Source organism: Equus caballus, chromosome 5, assembly GCF_041296265.1.
Source record: "Equus caballus isolate H_3958 breed thoroughbred chromosome 5, TB-T2T, whole genome shotgun sequence".
In the NCBI taxonomy this organism is placed as follows: domain Eukaryota; kingdom Metazoa; phylum Chordata; class Mammalia; order Perissodactyla; family Equidae; genus Equus; species Equus caballus.
The window spans coordinates 103,367,000-103,382,451 of record NC_091688.1 but is presented as its reverse complement, the minus strand read 5'-3'; the positions used below and the strand labels follow the sequence as shown (position 1 = coordinate 103,382,451).

Sequence of the window (15,452 nt, the reverse complement as noted above, 5' to 3'; positions counted from 1 at the left end):
GACTCAAATGAGAGATTTGTTTTAAAAAAAGTGCCCAGATGAAAGTTGCCTCCCCCTCCCAAGTGAGATGCAGAAAGAGACCCCAAGCTGGCAACATAGGACACGGACGCCCCTCTGCCGTCTGCAGACACACGACAGCAGGACCCCACGCAACTGCCCGAGAACCACGGGCAGAGAAAAGCAAAGAAACTTTGAGACAAAAGATTGAGAGGCAGCATTTTAATACACAGTCAGGACAGGCCAAGGCCTTGCTACGCTGGGTGTGGGGCGGCCCAGCTGCATCAGCACCCCCGGAACTGGCTGGACATGCAGACTCTCAGCCCCCCCAGACCTGCTGCCACCTAGCCAGCCTTCCAGGTGATCTGTACGCACATCAAAGTTGGAGGAGCACTGGGCTAGGTTTTTGCTTTTAAAATGTGCTTTGAGGTCAAAATAAACCCATTTAAAGCATTTTTAGCTCATTATTGGCTCCACTCTCTCCACCCCTGAGTCACACCATCCTGCTCTGGGGCTTTGAGCCTCTTGTGAACCACGACGGACACGGACGTTCCCACTATTTCCGTACCGTCTTTGTGCACTGGATTCCAAAACCTCCATCAGCGGTTTCCTGCACAACACCCACAGGCAGCCGGTTGTAGGGTGATTCCCACTTTTAGAGAAGATAGAACTGGGGCCCAAGAAGGCTCCGTAACTCACCCAAGAGGCACCAAGCAAATCGGCAGCTGAGTCAGAATGAGAACTCAAGCTTCGGAGTTTGTAAGGTGAGACGGATGCACCCAACTTTGACGTCTTTCCTTTTTTGATAAGGGACATTTTTTGCATAAGAGACTCAGGAAAGAACGAATTCATAGATAACCTTGTGTGAGTTACTGAACATGAGCTGTGCACATGTGGCCCCCTGGGATGATGAAAGTTTAAGAAAGAACTGTCCCGTGGAGAGAGATGTCAGCCCAGGGCGGGCCCTGCCGGGGTCCCACACTTGTGCTGCAGCCCAGGCCAGCAGGTCCTGCAATTGGAGTCTTGGAAACCTCAGAGCCTGGGGAGGAGGGCTCATAGCTCACTTCTAAAGGCTATGAGGGCAAGGAGGGGCATTACCACAAGGTCATGTGTACAGCTGTGGCTTCTGGATGACCATAACCGGCCCGGAGGATGCTCACTCTGATCCATTTGTTTCTTTCACAGATTCAGGACAGCAGACGTAACTGGACTCTGCCTAAATACGAGTGTGTGCTTCACTGGATTGGATTTCTTGGTTAATTCCAATTTCCCTAGAGCGAATTGGACCCACTCGATGACTCAGACATTGTCAAGACTATATGTCTGGCTCTGACACCAATGTGCTTCTTCCTACCTCGTCTGAATTTAAGATTTCTGTCAACCCCAACCAAACAAGGGCCCCAAAGGGGGCTTGTTGCATTTCACCCGTCCACGTGGCGATTCTCCCTGGGTCCTCTAGAGGAGGACGGCCAGGGTGGCTGCAGGACCCCTCCTCTCTACACATGCATATGCAGCAGGACATACCCATATACAGTTGATCAAAAAACAAAAAGACGGTGGACTTTAAAATTCCATGTCAAAAGTATTGCTTTGCTAATGTGCTCCTGCCCGGCTGCGTGTTACACGGCGCTACACAGGGTAGAGGCACAAGGAACTCAAGGCTAGAGATGTCTGGGCCGCTCAGATACCAGTGCCCCCTGCACCTGCAGCCTGCCTGCAGCCGCATGATGGGGGGCTTGGCCTAAGGCAAAACTACAAAGCATCCTAATGAGCAGAATTATATGAGGGGAATGTATGTGCATATTTGACATAATTTCTTCTCTTGAGGGGTGGCCCTCGGGCTACGACCCCTACCCATGCCCTCTCCGGGGCGAGGGAGGATCCAGAAAGGAGGCCCTTTGTTCCCCTGGCCAGCTTTTCCGCAGCCCCTATGGCCCCAGGGACCTGCCCTGCTCCGCGTGGGCCCGCAGAAGCCCTGCAATTTCCACATGGGCGGGTGACTTCAGGACGATGGACAAAGCCGTCCGGCCAGCCTGCAGAGGAGAAAGAAAAGCAGAAACAAATTTCATCCCTGCCCTAGAGAGGAAGGGAGAGTTGGGAGCAGGTGACGTGCAGGGGGCGTGGCTCTACTCCACGTGTCCCCAGACCCACGGAGTCGAGGAGGCTCCTAGGCCATGAGGCCCGTGAGCAATGGGCCTCGTTCCAGGAAACGGCATTCACCCCTGGGAATCCGTGCAATGGAAATAAAGACGTGTTGCTTGGCTTTTAATACATTTTTTTAAAAATTGGGAAAAAAAGAAAAGACAAGAACTCTTCCATTATTCCATTACATGGACCTAAATGACAGTTCGCATTTTCATGTTTCCCTCCAGTCTTTTCTCCTGTGCACATTCATTGTTGGTTTTTAAACAGGAATGATAGTGTGTACCAATTTTGAATCTGCTTTTTTTTTTGGAGGAAGATTGGCCCTGAGCTAACATCCACTGCCAATCCTCCTCTTTTTGCTGAGGAAGACTGGCCCTGAGCTAACATCCGTGCCCATCTTCCTGTACTTTATACGTGGGATGCCTGCCACAGCATGGCTTGATGAGCAGTGTGTATGTCTGTGCTCAGGATCCGAACCAGCAAACCCTGGGCCGCTGGAGCAGAACATGTGAACTTCACCGCTGCACCACAGGGCCGGCCCCTGCTTTCATTTTTAACTTATGGTATGCTGTAAGATTTTTCTCTGTTCTTACTCAGTCATCCTAACTTTTTCCCCCCTGTTCTTACACAGCCATGATATAATTTTTCTTAGTGGCCACATAATATTCCATAATTTACTAAATTATTTCCCTTCTATTGCAGACTTATGTTGTTTCCAAGTCTTCACCATCATAAACTTAGCACAGAAAGCATTTTCTCATTTCTAATTTCTTCCTGAGGACCAACTTGTAGAAGTGGGCTCACAGCATGGAAGGACATGCACTTTTTTTGTGTGTGTGTGAGGAAGATTGGCCCTGAGCTAACATTTCTTGCCAGTCTTCCTCTACTTTGTACGTGGGATGCCACCACAGCATGGCTTGATGAGCGGTGTGTAGGTCCGCACCCGGGATCCGAACCCGTGAACCCTGGGCCACCGAAGTGGAGCATGTAAACTTAACCACTATGAGACCATGCACATTTTGACCTCGTGGCGCAGGACACCAGTGTGCTTTTTACACAGCCGCCACCATGCAGGAAGCTGCTGGTCCCACTGCCTAAAGCAGCCACCGTCCAAGGGGCTCTCGGCAGCAACGCCGGCCACTCTCTCCAGAGAGAGGAGGGGACGGCCAACAGGACGAGTGCATGCTGGGCTCTGCGAGGGCAGCCAGTCTCTTAGGAGTGGGGTCAATCCCACAGCCAGAATTCTGAAATCTAAACAGCTCCGCAAACCAATTTTTTGGAAACTCCTTTGGAGGTGAAACCCGACCTGATGCTGTCTATGACCCTTATTCAACCTACTGTGAACATTCTTGCATTTTGCTGCATAAACATTAGTGGGTTTGGTATGTGGGGGGCACCCAAGACCCACCAGGTTGTTCTTACTGCATAAGGGCAGGCCTGCTTCCTAAAACATGAAACGTCCACAGAAGCAGGTGGGAAGGGTTCACACTCAGCTCAAAACGCTTCAGCCTCTTCTCTGTGCACCAGGAGGAGTCCAGCTGCCGTGGGCTCCACACACGTGTCAGTAACTATAATGCAGGCAAAAGGCCAAGCAGTCCAGAAGAGGAACAGAGTTTGTCCACTGTGTGTGTGTGTGAGTGTGCAAGTGTGTGTGTATGTGAGTAGGGGGGAACGGAACAGAGGAAGGAAGGGGTGTTTCAGCGGGACCCCAAAGGATGGCACACGGGCTTCACAAAGCATACAAGCTTCTTTCTCTGAAAAGGCCCCGTGCCCTCCATGCCTTCCTTTCACCCCCTCTATGAGCTGCTGTCATGGGTTATCTGATACAGCTGTCTTGTCTCCACGAGGTCGGACACTGGCTGCGGCCTCTTCCTGCTGGCCCAGCACCTGGCCCAGCGCCTGCCTCTGGTCGGCCCTCGATCAGCTCTGTGGGGAAGGGGAAGCTGGATGATACCAGAGTTATCCCCTTCAAGCTGATGGAGAACCAGCCCAGCAAAAGTCTTCATGAGTATTTTCTTAGATTGGACATGTTTGGAACAAAGCCCAGACTTGCAGCGGAGGAGTCTTGTAAAAGGCCCACAAGAGAGGGGCCTGGTCTGTTTAGGCCCATCCCCCTGCACTCTGGCCTCCAGCCCTGGACTCTGTCAACCCCAAGGCTCCACATAAACATGCAGGCAGTGCAATTACCGTTACGATGGGAGAGTACGGGGCCAGGCCCAGGGGCACGCGCACCTCTGAGCACAGCCCGCGTGGAGATGACAGCCTGCGTCTGCGGGTTCCCCAGCTGCGGACATGGAGAGTAAGGGACCACCTTCAGCTCAGAAAGTGTGGCCAGAGAGACCACCTGGGAGCCTGTGTCCCTCCCATGGGAACAAGCCTACGGTGTGCAGCGCCAGTGTGACCAGGCATGGCGAGCCCTGCTCTGCAAGACTGCAGGTCCGAGAGGTGCAAGGGGCCCTGGCAGCCAGCAGACCTGTGTGTGTGTGTGCATGCACGCGTATGTGTGTGCCTGTGCACGCACACATGTGTATGTGTGAATGTACGTGCACACATGTACGTGTGTGCATGCATGTCTGTGCACATATGTGCGTGTGCACATGCATGTGTGTGTATGTGTGCGTGTGTGCGCATGCGTGCATGTGTAGGAGGTGGGGGGTTATCTTTCGACAGCAGCAGAGCTCACCAAAAACCCACCATGTTGGCACAAAGATGAGGAGGCGTGGTCTCTGCCTTCAGGAAGCTCTCAATTGGACGGCTGCCAAAAAGCCTTCAAGGGTGAGCCTGGGCCTGGCTCAGTCCTCACCACCTCGTGTCCTATCACCCTGGCAGCCCCAGGAGGCCAGGTGACCAATTTCTTGAATGACCTTCTAACCCAGGGGCCATGCCTTGCCAGCTGTTCTGGGGGCTCTGCATTTACATCAACCATCAAATGCTGGTAGGATGAGAGGAACCAACTTCAGGTCCTGAATTCTCTCAGTTTTCCATGGGATGATCGAACAATCTAGGCCACATCGAAGCCTCCGTGGGAAAATGAACACTGACATGATGCGGCGGCCCTGACGAGGACAACTCCCCCCGCAGACGCAAGCCCAGGGCTCCGGGCTCCTTGGCTAGTCAACGGTTCCACCTCCCACGGGAACTTCTCCCCAGGTCCCCTTTGGGCAACTGGGGTGTGACTCCTGTGTCAACCCTGACCAAGCAGGCAGCAGGTGCCCGGATCATGAGTGAGGTCCAGACCCTGTGGGCCTGCTGCCCCACCACCTGGGTACCCTGAGCCTGCTGGCTGCCCTGACTTGTCCACCTTCCACAATGGCAAGCTTCTGCCGCCATCTCCTGTTGGGCGGTCAGTACCCCCCTCCCTGAGGCTGCGAGCCCGGACCTGCAGCCGGCCTGGTCTCAGACCCTCGTCCGGCTCTCCCTGACCCCGCACTTGACCGAGACGGCCGCCTGGTACCACCTGGACTTCGGCACTTGCCTACACCGGCCTCCTCATCCGCGGCACTCCTGACCTGCTGGTGGGATCATCTGTAATTCTCCGTGTTCCCGTGCACTGCAGGATGCTTAGCAGCATCCCACCTCTACCCACTGGGGGCCGGGGGCACCCCTCCCACACTTGTGACAAAAAAAAACGTCCCCAGACATTGCCGAGTCTCCCCCGGGGGGCAAAATCACCCGGATGAGGGTCGCTTCTCCCTTTGGGGGCCAGGCTCCTCTAACCCCAGACCCTCATCCTCCCTGCTTCCTCCAGGCACTGCGGACAAACGCCCAGGCCCCACTCAGTCCTGTGGCCACTGCTTCGCGTCAGCCACCACTGTCGGCCCCTCCATAACAGGGACAGTTGCCGGCCAGTGAGCGCCTCTCGGTGTCAAGCACAGGCCTCACCAACATTCCCGTTCTCAGGGATGGCCTGTTGCTGACCCCACTTACCGACGAGCACCAGAGGCTCAGAGTGGCCAGGTGACCCGCCCGAAGGCACTGAACGCACTTTCACACTTGCGAGTGTGTAAGTCCCTGCTTCTCACGATCGCTCCACTTGTCTGAGGCATGGTGAGCCCTCCCACCACGGCCCTTCCTCGCCTCCCAATACAGCCCCTGAGCTGTGTCTGTGACCGACCCGCAGAGGCGTCCAGACTCACTGCCCATCCGCCAGCTAACCAGGGAGCCCTGTCCACGGGCCCACCTCTCAGGCCTCCGTGGCCACTAAGGGGGCCCTGGCCCACTCCAGATCGGGGGCCGCCTCCTTCTGCCCCAGGCGACCCTGCGGAGCTCAAGAACGCAGATCGTTTGTCTGACTGAGTGATGCCGATACAGGAGGCTCCTGTTTCCAGCAGCCCACCGCGTTCCCACGCGCATTCCAGGAGGGTCTGTGCTCTCTCTCGTTATCTCAGAAATGGCTTTGGGTGGAGCTGGGCTCACTGGCCAAGACACTGGACTGGGGTGGCTGCTCCCGGGGGTGGGTGAGGGACCAGCAGCTTGAGTCCTGATGGAATATTCTCGGGCAGTTCAGATGAGGCCTAGTATGAAGGCTGCCAGTGGGAGGGAGGGGAAGCTCTCCCCTCCCCAGGCCCTTGTTCCCCTGAACTGTGGATGTTAAGTACGGAGGAGTCTGTTGAAAGCGTTTTGTTCTAGTGCTGACACTAAGGACACTGGAGTCAAGCCTGGGCCTGAGTCCCTGCCCCGGTGATCAGCAGCCTGGACCTGTGACAGCCTCATAAACTCTCCAGGCCTGTTTCCTTGGTGGTAAAACGGGGCCCGAAGTCCCCACCTCCCGGTGTGATTGAGAGGATTAGGGAGGTAAGATCCCGTGAGGACTCCAGAAATACAGCCTACAGTGATGACCAAAGGGTCACGCCCCACAGTTCACCTCTGAGGCTCCAGCGGTCATTCATTCAATGTCGATTCATGCACCTGACATGTGGCAGACACTCTCCTTGGTGCTGGGGATTCAGCAGGAACCAGAGGCGTGGACCCCACAGGGTGACAACAGGGACGATGGTGCAGAGTTGTGTGTGGGCTTCAGAGTGTGATGGGCTGCGTCCACCCGCTGTGCCATCTTGGGTCTGCCACCCGACCACGAGCCACAGCTCTGTTCCCTCATTCCCACAGAGGTCACCTCTCAAGGCTGGTGTGGGATTTAAATGGGACAGTCTAGGGGAACGTTCAGAACAGCACCTGGCAATGAGCTCCTGTTGCACGTTAGCCGTCACCATCATCACCGCTGTCGCCTCACAACGCAGTTTATGTGAGAAGCGTGTGTCTACAACACAACTCCGAGCAGCCGGCTTGATGGAGGGGCCACCCTGTAAGTGAGTCACTGCCAGGGCGTGGACACTTGGCTCCTTCACCCAGCCTTTCGAGAGTGCCCACAGACAGCGGGGGTCCCCGTCCAAGCCACCACCTCAAAGCCACGTGCTGTTATTGCCGTGACTGAAGGAAGCTGAGGGCCAAGGCCAGGCCTGGGCACATCCCCTGAGGATGCCGTGAAAGGCTAGGGTTTGGGGTTTCCCAGCATTTACCCAGATCACCTCATTTAAATCCCACAACAGCCTTAGGAAGCTGACTCTGTGGCTGCTGCCAGATGGTTCCTGGAATTCTGCTGGCTGGCAGGGCACTTTTTAGGAAGAGAAGTGAAACACCTACTTGTTAATTGCCTGTGAGTCTCACCTTGTCAGTCAGGCTGCTGTTGCAGGCCGGGTGGGCCAGCAGCAGCCGCACCATGTCCGCGTTGCCATGGTGACAGGCCAGCATGAGGGCCGACGATCCGTTGTGGTCCTGCAGGTTGACGTCTGCCCCGCAGCTCAGGAGCGCTTGGACCATGTCCCCCCGGTCGTGGCAGACTCCCAGCATCAGCGCGGTCTGGCCCCCCTGCACACAGAGCACAGGGGTGTGGTGAGGCGGGGGCTGACCGGGAGGGACCCCCTCCAGCCTGGGTGTGATCTGGGAAGACCTCTCCAGAGAATGACCCTGGACATGAATCTCCTTCTGCCCTTGCATGGGACACATTCTCCTCCGCCTGGCAAACTTCTCCTCCTCTTCCCAGACACTAGTCCAGCGCTGCACCTTCTCTAAAGCCCGCCTCTTAACGCCCCAGTCTCGGTGCTCACAGCACAGCACTCAGCTCTTAGTACTGCACCCTGTCAACCTCGCTCCTTCCCAGGGACCCAGTCCTCTTTATGTCTGTCACCCCAGTGCCTAGCACCAAGTACGTGCTGACAAATGTCGAACAAGGGGATAAACGAAGGGTCGAATGCTTCAGTACCACGACTTCCTACTCCTGCCCCAGCCCAACTTCCTCCGGAAAGCCTTGGTCTGCTCTGAATGCCTCTGGTATTTTCTGTTTAATGAGACCCAGAACCCTCTTGTCTCAACACGGTCTCTGTTCGCATGGTCCTGTGGTCATTTCTAATCCACAGCCACTGACAATAATTTTTACGTCCCTGTAACCATCAGTGGACGTGGCAATGGATTAGCACCAGAAGGTGCGTGAGGACAAGCTCTGGTTCTGCTGTCTCCTAGTGCAGGACACGGGCCACGGCACCTGTCTTCCCTGAACCTTGGTCTTTCTTATCTTAAAAATTAACATAATGATGGTCTGTCCAGTACACCTCACAAGGCTCTTTGGGAATCAAATGGGATAAAGGCGGGAATGCACTAACGTACGGTAGTACTTTTTCTGATTGCAAGTGACCATCATTCCTCACAGACTTTCCTGTAGATACACAGTCCTCTCACAGGACTGATTATACTTTGCCCTTGTGGTTGTCCTGGGTTCCAGGCAGGTCAGGCTTGCCTCTCTGACTGGACATCAGGCTTGGTAAGGTGGCGAGAACGAGGCAAGGACCACACTTCCTCTCCTTTCAGACCCCCCATGGCTCTGAGCACAGCGTCTCGCACGTGAAATGTGCACAGGACGTGTGTGCTGATGTGTTCACTGATTACGCTCCAGTCTGCAGCCTCCGATGGATTCTGCTTTCCCGCCCAGGATGCTGGGCAATCACAGAAATCCTGGCTCTGCCACTTCTGACCTGTGAATCTGGACAAGTTAAACTCTCGAAGACTTTTCCTGATCTGGTAAAATGGGAATGCTTAACAAGGTGGGCCCCTCACGGGGTTGTCGTGAGACCCGCGGGCTCAACAAACGCTCTGTACTTAGGAGCTACTGCTGTCATTCTGAGCGTTGGGGACAACGTATGGCAAACGCTCAGGATGTGGGACTGTCTTACCAGGTGCCCTGGAACCCAGACAGATCTTTCCAGAGAAGGCTGTTTGCTTCTGGTTTGTTCATACTCAGCCTGAGGTGACGGTTGGTTTACTGGACCAACCAGACCCCGAGGGTGCCATCCAGACCCCTCCTTCCGAGTTAAAGCCAGACAGCATATGCAGACCGTCTCCACGTCTGCCCAGCTGCCTGACCGGGGATCCTTCCTTCCTCCGCTCCCTCCTGGTCCAGTTCAACACAGTTTAATTCAACAGCAATTTACAGAGCACGGCTATGTCAGGCGCTGCGCTGACCCTGGAGATATGAGGGGAGATAAGCAGCTTAGCCAGGAGACTCCCAGCCTCCCAGCTCACTCCCATTTGACCTGGTACCTGCCCCTCGCCTCAGAGGTAAGGCTCTAGGCGGAGCTGATGGGAGGAGCCGAAGCTGTGAATTCCCGCCCCTCCTCTGGCCACCTGGAAGGAGCATCAGTTTCTCCTCTATAAAACAAGGGGGTTGATTTTGGTCACTGGAGAGCATCCTCTTGCACGAGGGCCAATTTAGAAAATAAAATTAATGTGTTTGGGAAACACATTATTTAAAATGAAAACAGCTTTACTGAGTCCTATGGGGTAGGAGTTGCAGGTGGGTGAAAATACTGTGAAAACCAGAATGTGACCTGCGGACATCTGTTTCTTACCATCAGTAGGATTGCTACTAGATGAAGGGTGCAAAGTGACTTTGCCATCAGGTCAGGCTACTGTCTGCAATAACTTTGGGGGAGGGGTGGGGAAGAGTGGAGTTAAAATATTGTTGGGAGACAATTTTCCACGGGTCTCTAGACTTTCTATCTGCCCTTTTGTCCTAGACTATCATTTTAAGCGTGTTTGTTCAGTCAATGGCCTTGGAAGGTAGACATGCTGTCTTCTCCAGGGCAGAGGGCAGGCATGCCTACTGTCTGGTATAGAAGATTCAGGTTCCTAAGCTCAGGGTTCCTCTCCAGCAGCACAACCCACTCTGTGCACAGGGATCTGGCCCTCCCCACATCGTCCTGTGGGAATTGGGAATTGGGGCTCAGGGAAGTGGTGTAAATGTTGATGTCGTGGCTACTGCTCCTACTCTGAGTAACACACAGTCCCCTGTCTCTGGCACAGGAGTCTCGTGTCTTCTGCCAGTATCCATGACGTACCAGGCTAACCTGTAGCTTTAAGGTAGAGTGAGAGCTAAGATCCTTCTCAGTTTTAGGTAGTTAGGCTACACCTGTGAACACTCTAGGGGGAAACGGAGAGTTGAATGCACTCTACCTGTTCTTGTATTGGTCAAAGATGGGTAAGCGGCCTTTTGAGGAGTTCCCGTTGTTCTATACGGAGCCTTGTCTTACTCAAAGCCGTGCTGAGTAAAGACGTACCCTACTCTGTGTTCTCAAGGAGAGGGCCCCAGAGGCAGAACAGAGACTCCCAATCTCTGAACGCACTGTACGTCATGATCACGGTGGATCACCTGCAGTGGCTTCCTGGAGCAGCCGGCTAGCTCATGCCTTCTCAAGGTGCTACCTGTGGGAACACTTGGTTTGAGAGGTCGAGTCCAGCTGGAGTTTGCCCACTTGCACACTGGATTACAAGCTCACTGACCTCTGTCCTGGTCTGTCTCTGGATCTCGGGAGCCTCTGAGGAAACCAAATGGTCAGGCTTTGGACAGATGTCATTTGGAGAGCCCAGACATCTTGGGCTAAAAACCCTAAATGGATCTGCATGGAATTTCTCACCCCACAGGCAGAATAAAACTGGCAAGTGTCCACAGTTATGAAAGAGGAGATCGTGTTCACATCTCCTACCTGAGTAGCTTGGATGTTCACGTTTCCTCCCCTTAAGAGCTTCCAGACGACAGCCATGTCTTCATCCGTCTCTGCGGACGCCAAGGGAGTGATCATCACGGCGGTATAGCCAGCCTTATTCTGAGTGTCCACATTGCAGACACCTGCAAGAGAAGCAACGCGCACTGGAACAGCTCCCAAGGGGCCAGAGGGGCAGTCTGCTTTAGCCTGTTCAACAGGATGCTGCCTGCTGGTTGGTTAAAAGGCCACGGAATAGAGCAATCCCTTCCTAGGGGTGGAATCAATGTTTTGACATTTTTAGTAGCCTTTCAAAGTGGCCACTTTTCTTTACAAGCTTTCTGAGGCTACCTAGCAGGAAAGGTCCACAGCAGAGTCAGAGATGGCCGAGGGGGCCAACGCCACGGCTTTCTCTCCTAAAGCAGAGCACAAGACAGTGCGCCCATTTTACAGATGCGGACACTGAAGGTCAGGGAAGCTGCATGAGCTGCCCGAGCGAAGGTGAGATGAGGCCCTAGACGCACCACTCTCCTGGCCACATTGCCCAGAGCTGCGACTTCAGGTCTCACCCTCTCTGTGTCTGGCTGTACCTCCTAAGCAGATGGCTGTGTTTGCAGGTCCTTCCGAAGGCCTAGGGATATGTTGTGCAATGTACCGGGGGGCATGAAAAACGCCACAGGGTAAACCTGGGGAATATCCCAGGAATAACCATCTCATTTGAAAAACAGAGGGGAAAAAAATTCCATCAACTTTTATTTTAAAGCCATTAAGAATATACATCTCACAACAGAAGGAAAAACTGGCATATTTTTAAGATGAAGTGCTAAAAGAGAACTCAAGGAAATTTCTGCTTTGTAACCCTGGCAATGTGCATTCCCAGCCTCCCCACCAAAGGAGGCGCAGGAGGTTAGCAGCCCATTATCTGCTGCAGAAACATGCCGCTCTCAGGGGTGGTACGTGTGGAAAAGCAAATCTTCCCTGTACTACTACTTATCCGAAGAGCCTGTTTGGGCAACAGTGAAACACCTCAGTAGATGAAGTCGCTTGGCCTTTCTTAGCATTTCCTCTGTGAAATGGGGATAATAACAGAAATTTAATGAGTTTATATCTCAAAAGCACTTAGAACAGCGCCTAACACAAAGCAAACACTCAGAAAGTGTCAACTGTTGTTCCTGTTACTGTCCACAACGGTATTCTTGTCTTTCTATCCTTGCTACTTGCTCCTGAAGACTTAGGTATTCATTGCAACAAATCTGGTTTATGAAAAAATGTCCGTCAGGGCTACTTCCAAGTTCCGTGCAAGGGAAAAACCAACTCTGGTTGACATTCCCTCCAGCTCACTCCAGCGATTCTTCAGCAACGTGCCACAGTGATACCCGGACGCCAGTGGATACAGAGAAACCCGCTCGGCTCGTTGATCAGCACTTTCCTCTCTGAGGCCCCCTGACCACTGTCACGACCAGCTGGGCCAGGAAGGCAGAATCACACTGCAAGCACGGCCTCACAGCTCCATCCTGGTAAAGACGGGAAGGGCCACACTGCCTGTTAAAGACTTTTCTGTTTTTACCCCGTGACGGTTTTGCTTGCTTTTGAGAGGTGTGAACATGACTTGTAGGTCAGCAGAGCGAGGCCCAGCCCCTCCCCAGCGGCTCGGAAAAGGGGCTGAGGACCCAGGGCTCTCACAGCAGAAGCTCCTGGGCAGCCACCAGGGAGCCTGGGGGGAGGGGAAAGCTCTCGCTGAGCACACTCCGACTCAGCCAGCTTCCTCCTCCGTGGTGGCCACCTGGCGAAACGAAGGACGGCTCACAAAGGACTGAGCTCTGCGCTCCACCGTGACAGGCCACTTCTGTGCAGCCCTTTACAGTTTGTAATGCACTTTCCTGATGCTTCACGACTGCGTGGGAAGGGAGCCCAGGTCCGGGACTGTGACCCTCCGTCCCCCTCCTCAGCCCTCTACAGGGAGCGGAAGGGATGGCACTCTCAGCATGTTCTTGCTACCCCCTTTCAGACCTTATGCTCTGTGGCTCTTCAGCTATTTCGGTATGTTAAAGGGAAAAGCTTCCAAGCAACTTTAGGGTTGATGAGTACAGAATGGATTCTCAGTCAACATCGGCGAAAATTTATAACAGCCGAATCTTAAGTAGTCCATTCTCTGGCCCGGCCTGGCCCACCCGGAAAACTGCTAACAGGCTGCACGTCTGTAGCTACTTAAGACGACAGCTCCACGTGACCCATCTCTGGATTCTTGGTGCACACACGAGGTGCTCCTGAGGTCTCACACTGTCCCTGAAACCTAGTTTGCCGTAGTAGAAAAAGCCCAGGTTGGGAGGGTGAGAGATCACGGTTGGAATTCTGGCTTAGCTCCTGACTGGCTCTGTGACTCCAACCACATTACCTGACCTCTCTGAGCCTCAGTTTTCTCACTTGGAAAATGCAGTTCATATCTGCTTGACAATCCCTGCAAGGACCGTACATGGTCGTGCACGTGTGTGTCACACCTGGCACTGTGACTGGTGGGGAAAGGCACTCAGAGAGCAGTAGATGTTGCTACTCATGTGCTGTAATGAAAGCCTCCGACAGTGAACACGGTAAACAGAACACGAGGTGTGTTCCACTCAGGTATGTGCCTTCCTCAGTGGAGCTACCACTCTTACGGTACCCGTGAATCCATGAAGAGCTGAAACCCAATAAAATTGCCTCAAGGTTAGAACCATATCTTCGTCTTCGCTTGATGGTGTGAGAAGCAGAAAGGCCTGGGGGCTGTGGTCGCGTCCATCACCTACCCTCTCAGGGGAAGAGCCACAAGGCTGCTGGATGCAACTTTGGAGAACTGGAAATTTACTGGGACTTCACCTAGCTCCCAGGAGTCATCTAACAGGTATATTCTCTCAACACCTACTATGAGCCAGGAACTGGTGCGGGTGCTGGGGACACTGAAAGGGACAAGACGAGAGGAGTCCCCGTGACTGAGCTGAGTTCTTTGGGTAGAAGTGAGGAGCACTGATCATCGAAACAAAAAAGCAAGGTGTTTCCCTAGAGGGAGGAGACATGGCGGCCACTTTAGATGGACTCATCAGGAAGCCCACTGAGGTGCATCTGAGCTGTCACTCAAATGATAAGGAGCCATCATGAGAAGAGTTTCAGGGAAAAGGGCCAGACAGAAAGAAAATGCAAAGGTCCCAAGAAGGGAACGTGCTTGGTGAGTGTGAGGCCACGTGGCTGGAGTGGAGGGGAGGAGGTGCCTGCTGGCAGAGACAGCAAAGGCAGGTGGCAGCCAGCCATCTGGGACTCCAGGCTGAGGAGGCTGCTTCCATTCTAAGAGCAACGGGAAGCTATGGGAGAGACGTAAGCCGGGTAGACGAGATCCAAGTTGGGAGAAAGCTGTTGGATCCAGAATTCAGACTTCCTGATGCCCATTTAAACTCCCCGTCCAGCCTCCTAATAAGGCCTACAGATCTAGCACGGGCTCCACTTCCTGGACGCCAGGAACGCAACGGTGTCAACCTCAACCCCAGCAGCACGCTTAGTCATGATGGGATCTCTGGCAAGTCTGCTGACTTTCCTGAGCTTTTATCATCCACAGAACAGGGATGATCATCCCTATTAATGGGATTGTCACAAGGATTAAATGAGATCTCATATGCCAGGTGCTTACCAGAGGGCCTAATTTGTGGAGAGCATCTGGTAGTAGCCTCCTGGTATCCCTCACACAGCATCCCTAACTCAAGATGACGTCCGACAGGGACCCGCACATCTTCAGCCAGCCCCATCACCCACCTGTCCACACCGTCACTCCCAGGTGGCTTGATGTCACCCACTCTGCTGAAAGTCCACTCTAAGCCCTGCGGTCTAGTCTCAGCGGACCATGGGGCCGCTCAGCAAACCACGCAGAGTTCTTGGCTTGACTACTAACCACCCCTTTCCAGACTCCACAACCCAGATCCTGCTTCCACTTTCCTGAGAAGATCGAGGCCATCTGAAGCAAGGGGACTTCACTTCCCTTCTCCCCTCCCCAACATCTCTCTGGACCTTTACCACCTTATTTTCCTTTTGCTTCCCTCTCAGAGGGACAGCTATCCAGCTGCTTGCCTAGGCTGACTTCATCCGCCTCTGCTGTGGATTCCAGGTTTTCCCAGCTCCTCCAAGACCTGGCTCCATCAAGCTTCTCTCTCCTTTGTATCTTTAATCTCTCTCTCTGTTGGTCTCTGTCTCTCTCTCTGTCCCCCAACCCCTCCTCGGATTCTTCTTCTCAGACAACAAACGTGCTCAGGTTTCTTCTAT

At 53.7% G+C, this 15,452-nt stretch overlaps 1 protein-coding gene across 11 annotated transcripts in view; it reads right to left on the bottom strand.

The window, feature by feature from the left end:
* Positions 1 to 204: 204 nt before the first annotated feature.
* The window catches only part of KANK4 (KN motif and ankyrin repeat domains 4), a 64,308-nt gene continuing 49,060 nt past the window's right edge, over positions 205 to 15,452 (bottom strand). For 10 of the 11 annotated variants that reach the window (XM_070269004.1, XM_070269006.1, XM_014740230.3 and 7 more), the window contains 3 exons: positions 11,175 to 11,317; positions 7,807 to 8,007; positions 205 to 2,030 (listed from right to left, as the gene is read on the bottom strand). In XM_070269004.1, coding sequence (XP_070125105.1) covers positions 1,926 to 2,030; positions 7,807 to 8,007; positions 11,175 to 11,317 — 449 coding nt within the window. In that variant the 3' untranslated portion in view covers positions 205 to 1,925. Of the gene's footprint in view, positions 2,031 to 7,806; positions 8,008 to 9,365; positions 9,656 to 11,174; positions 11,318 to 15,452 lie in introns of all 11 variants that reach the window. The other variant, XR_011439398.1, reaches the window with a different exon arrangement.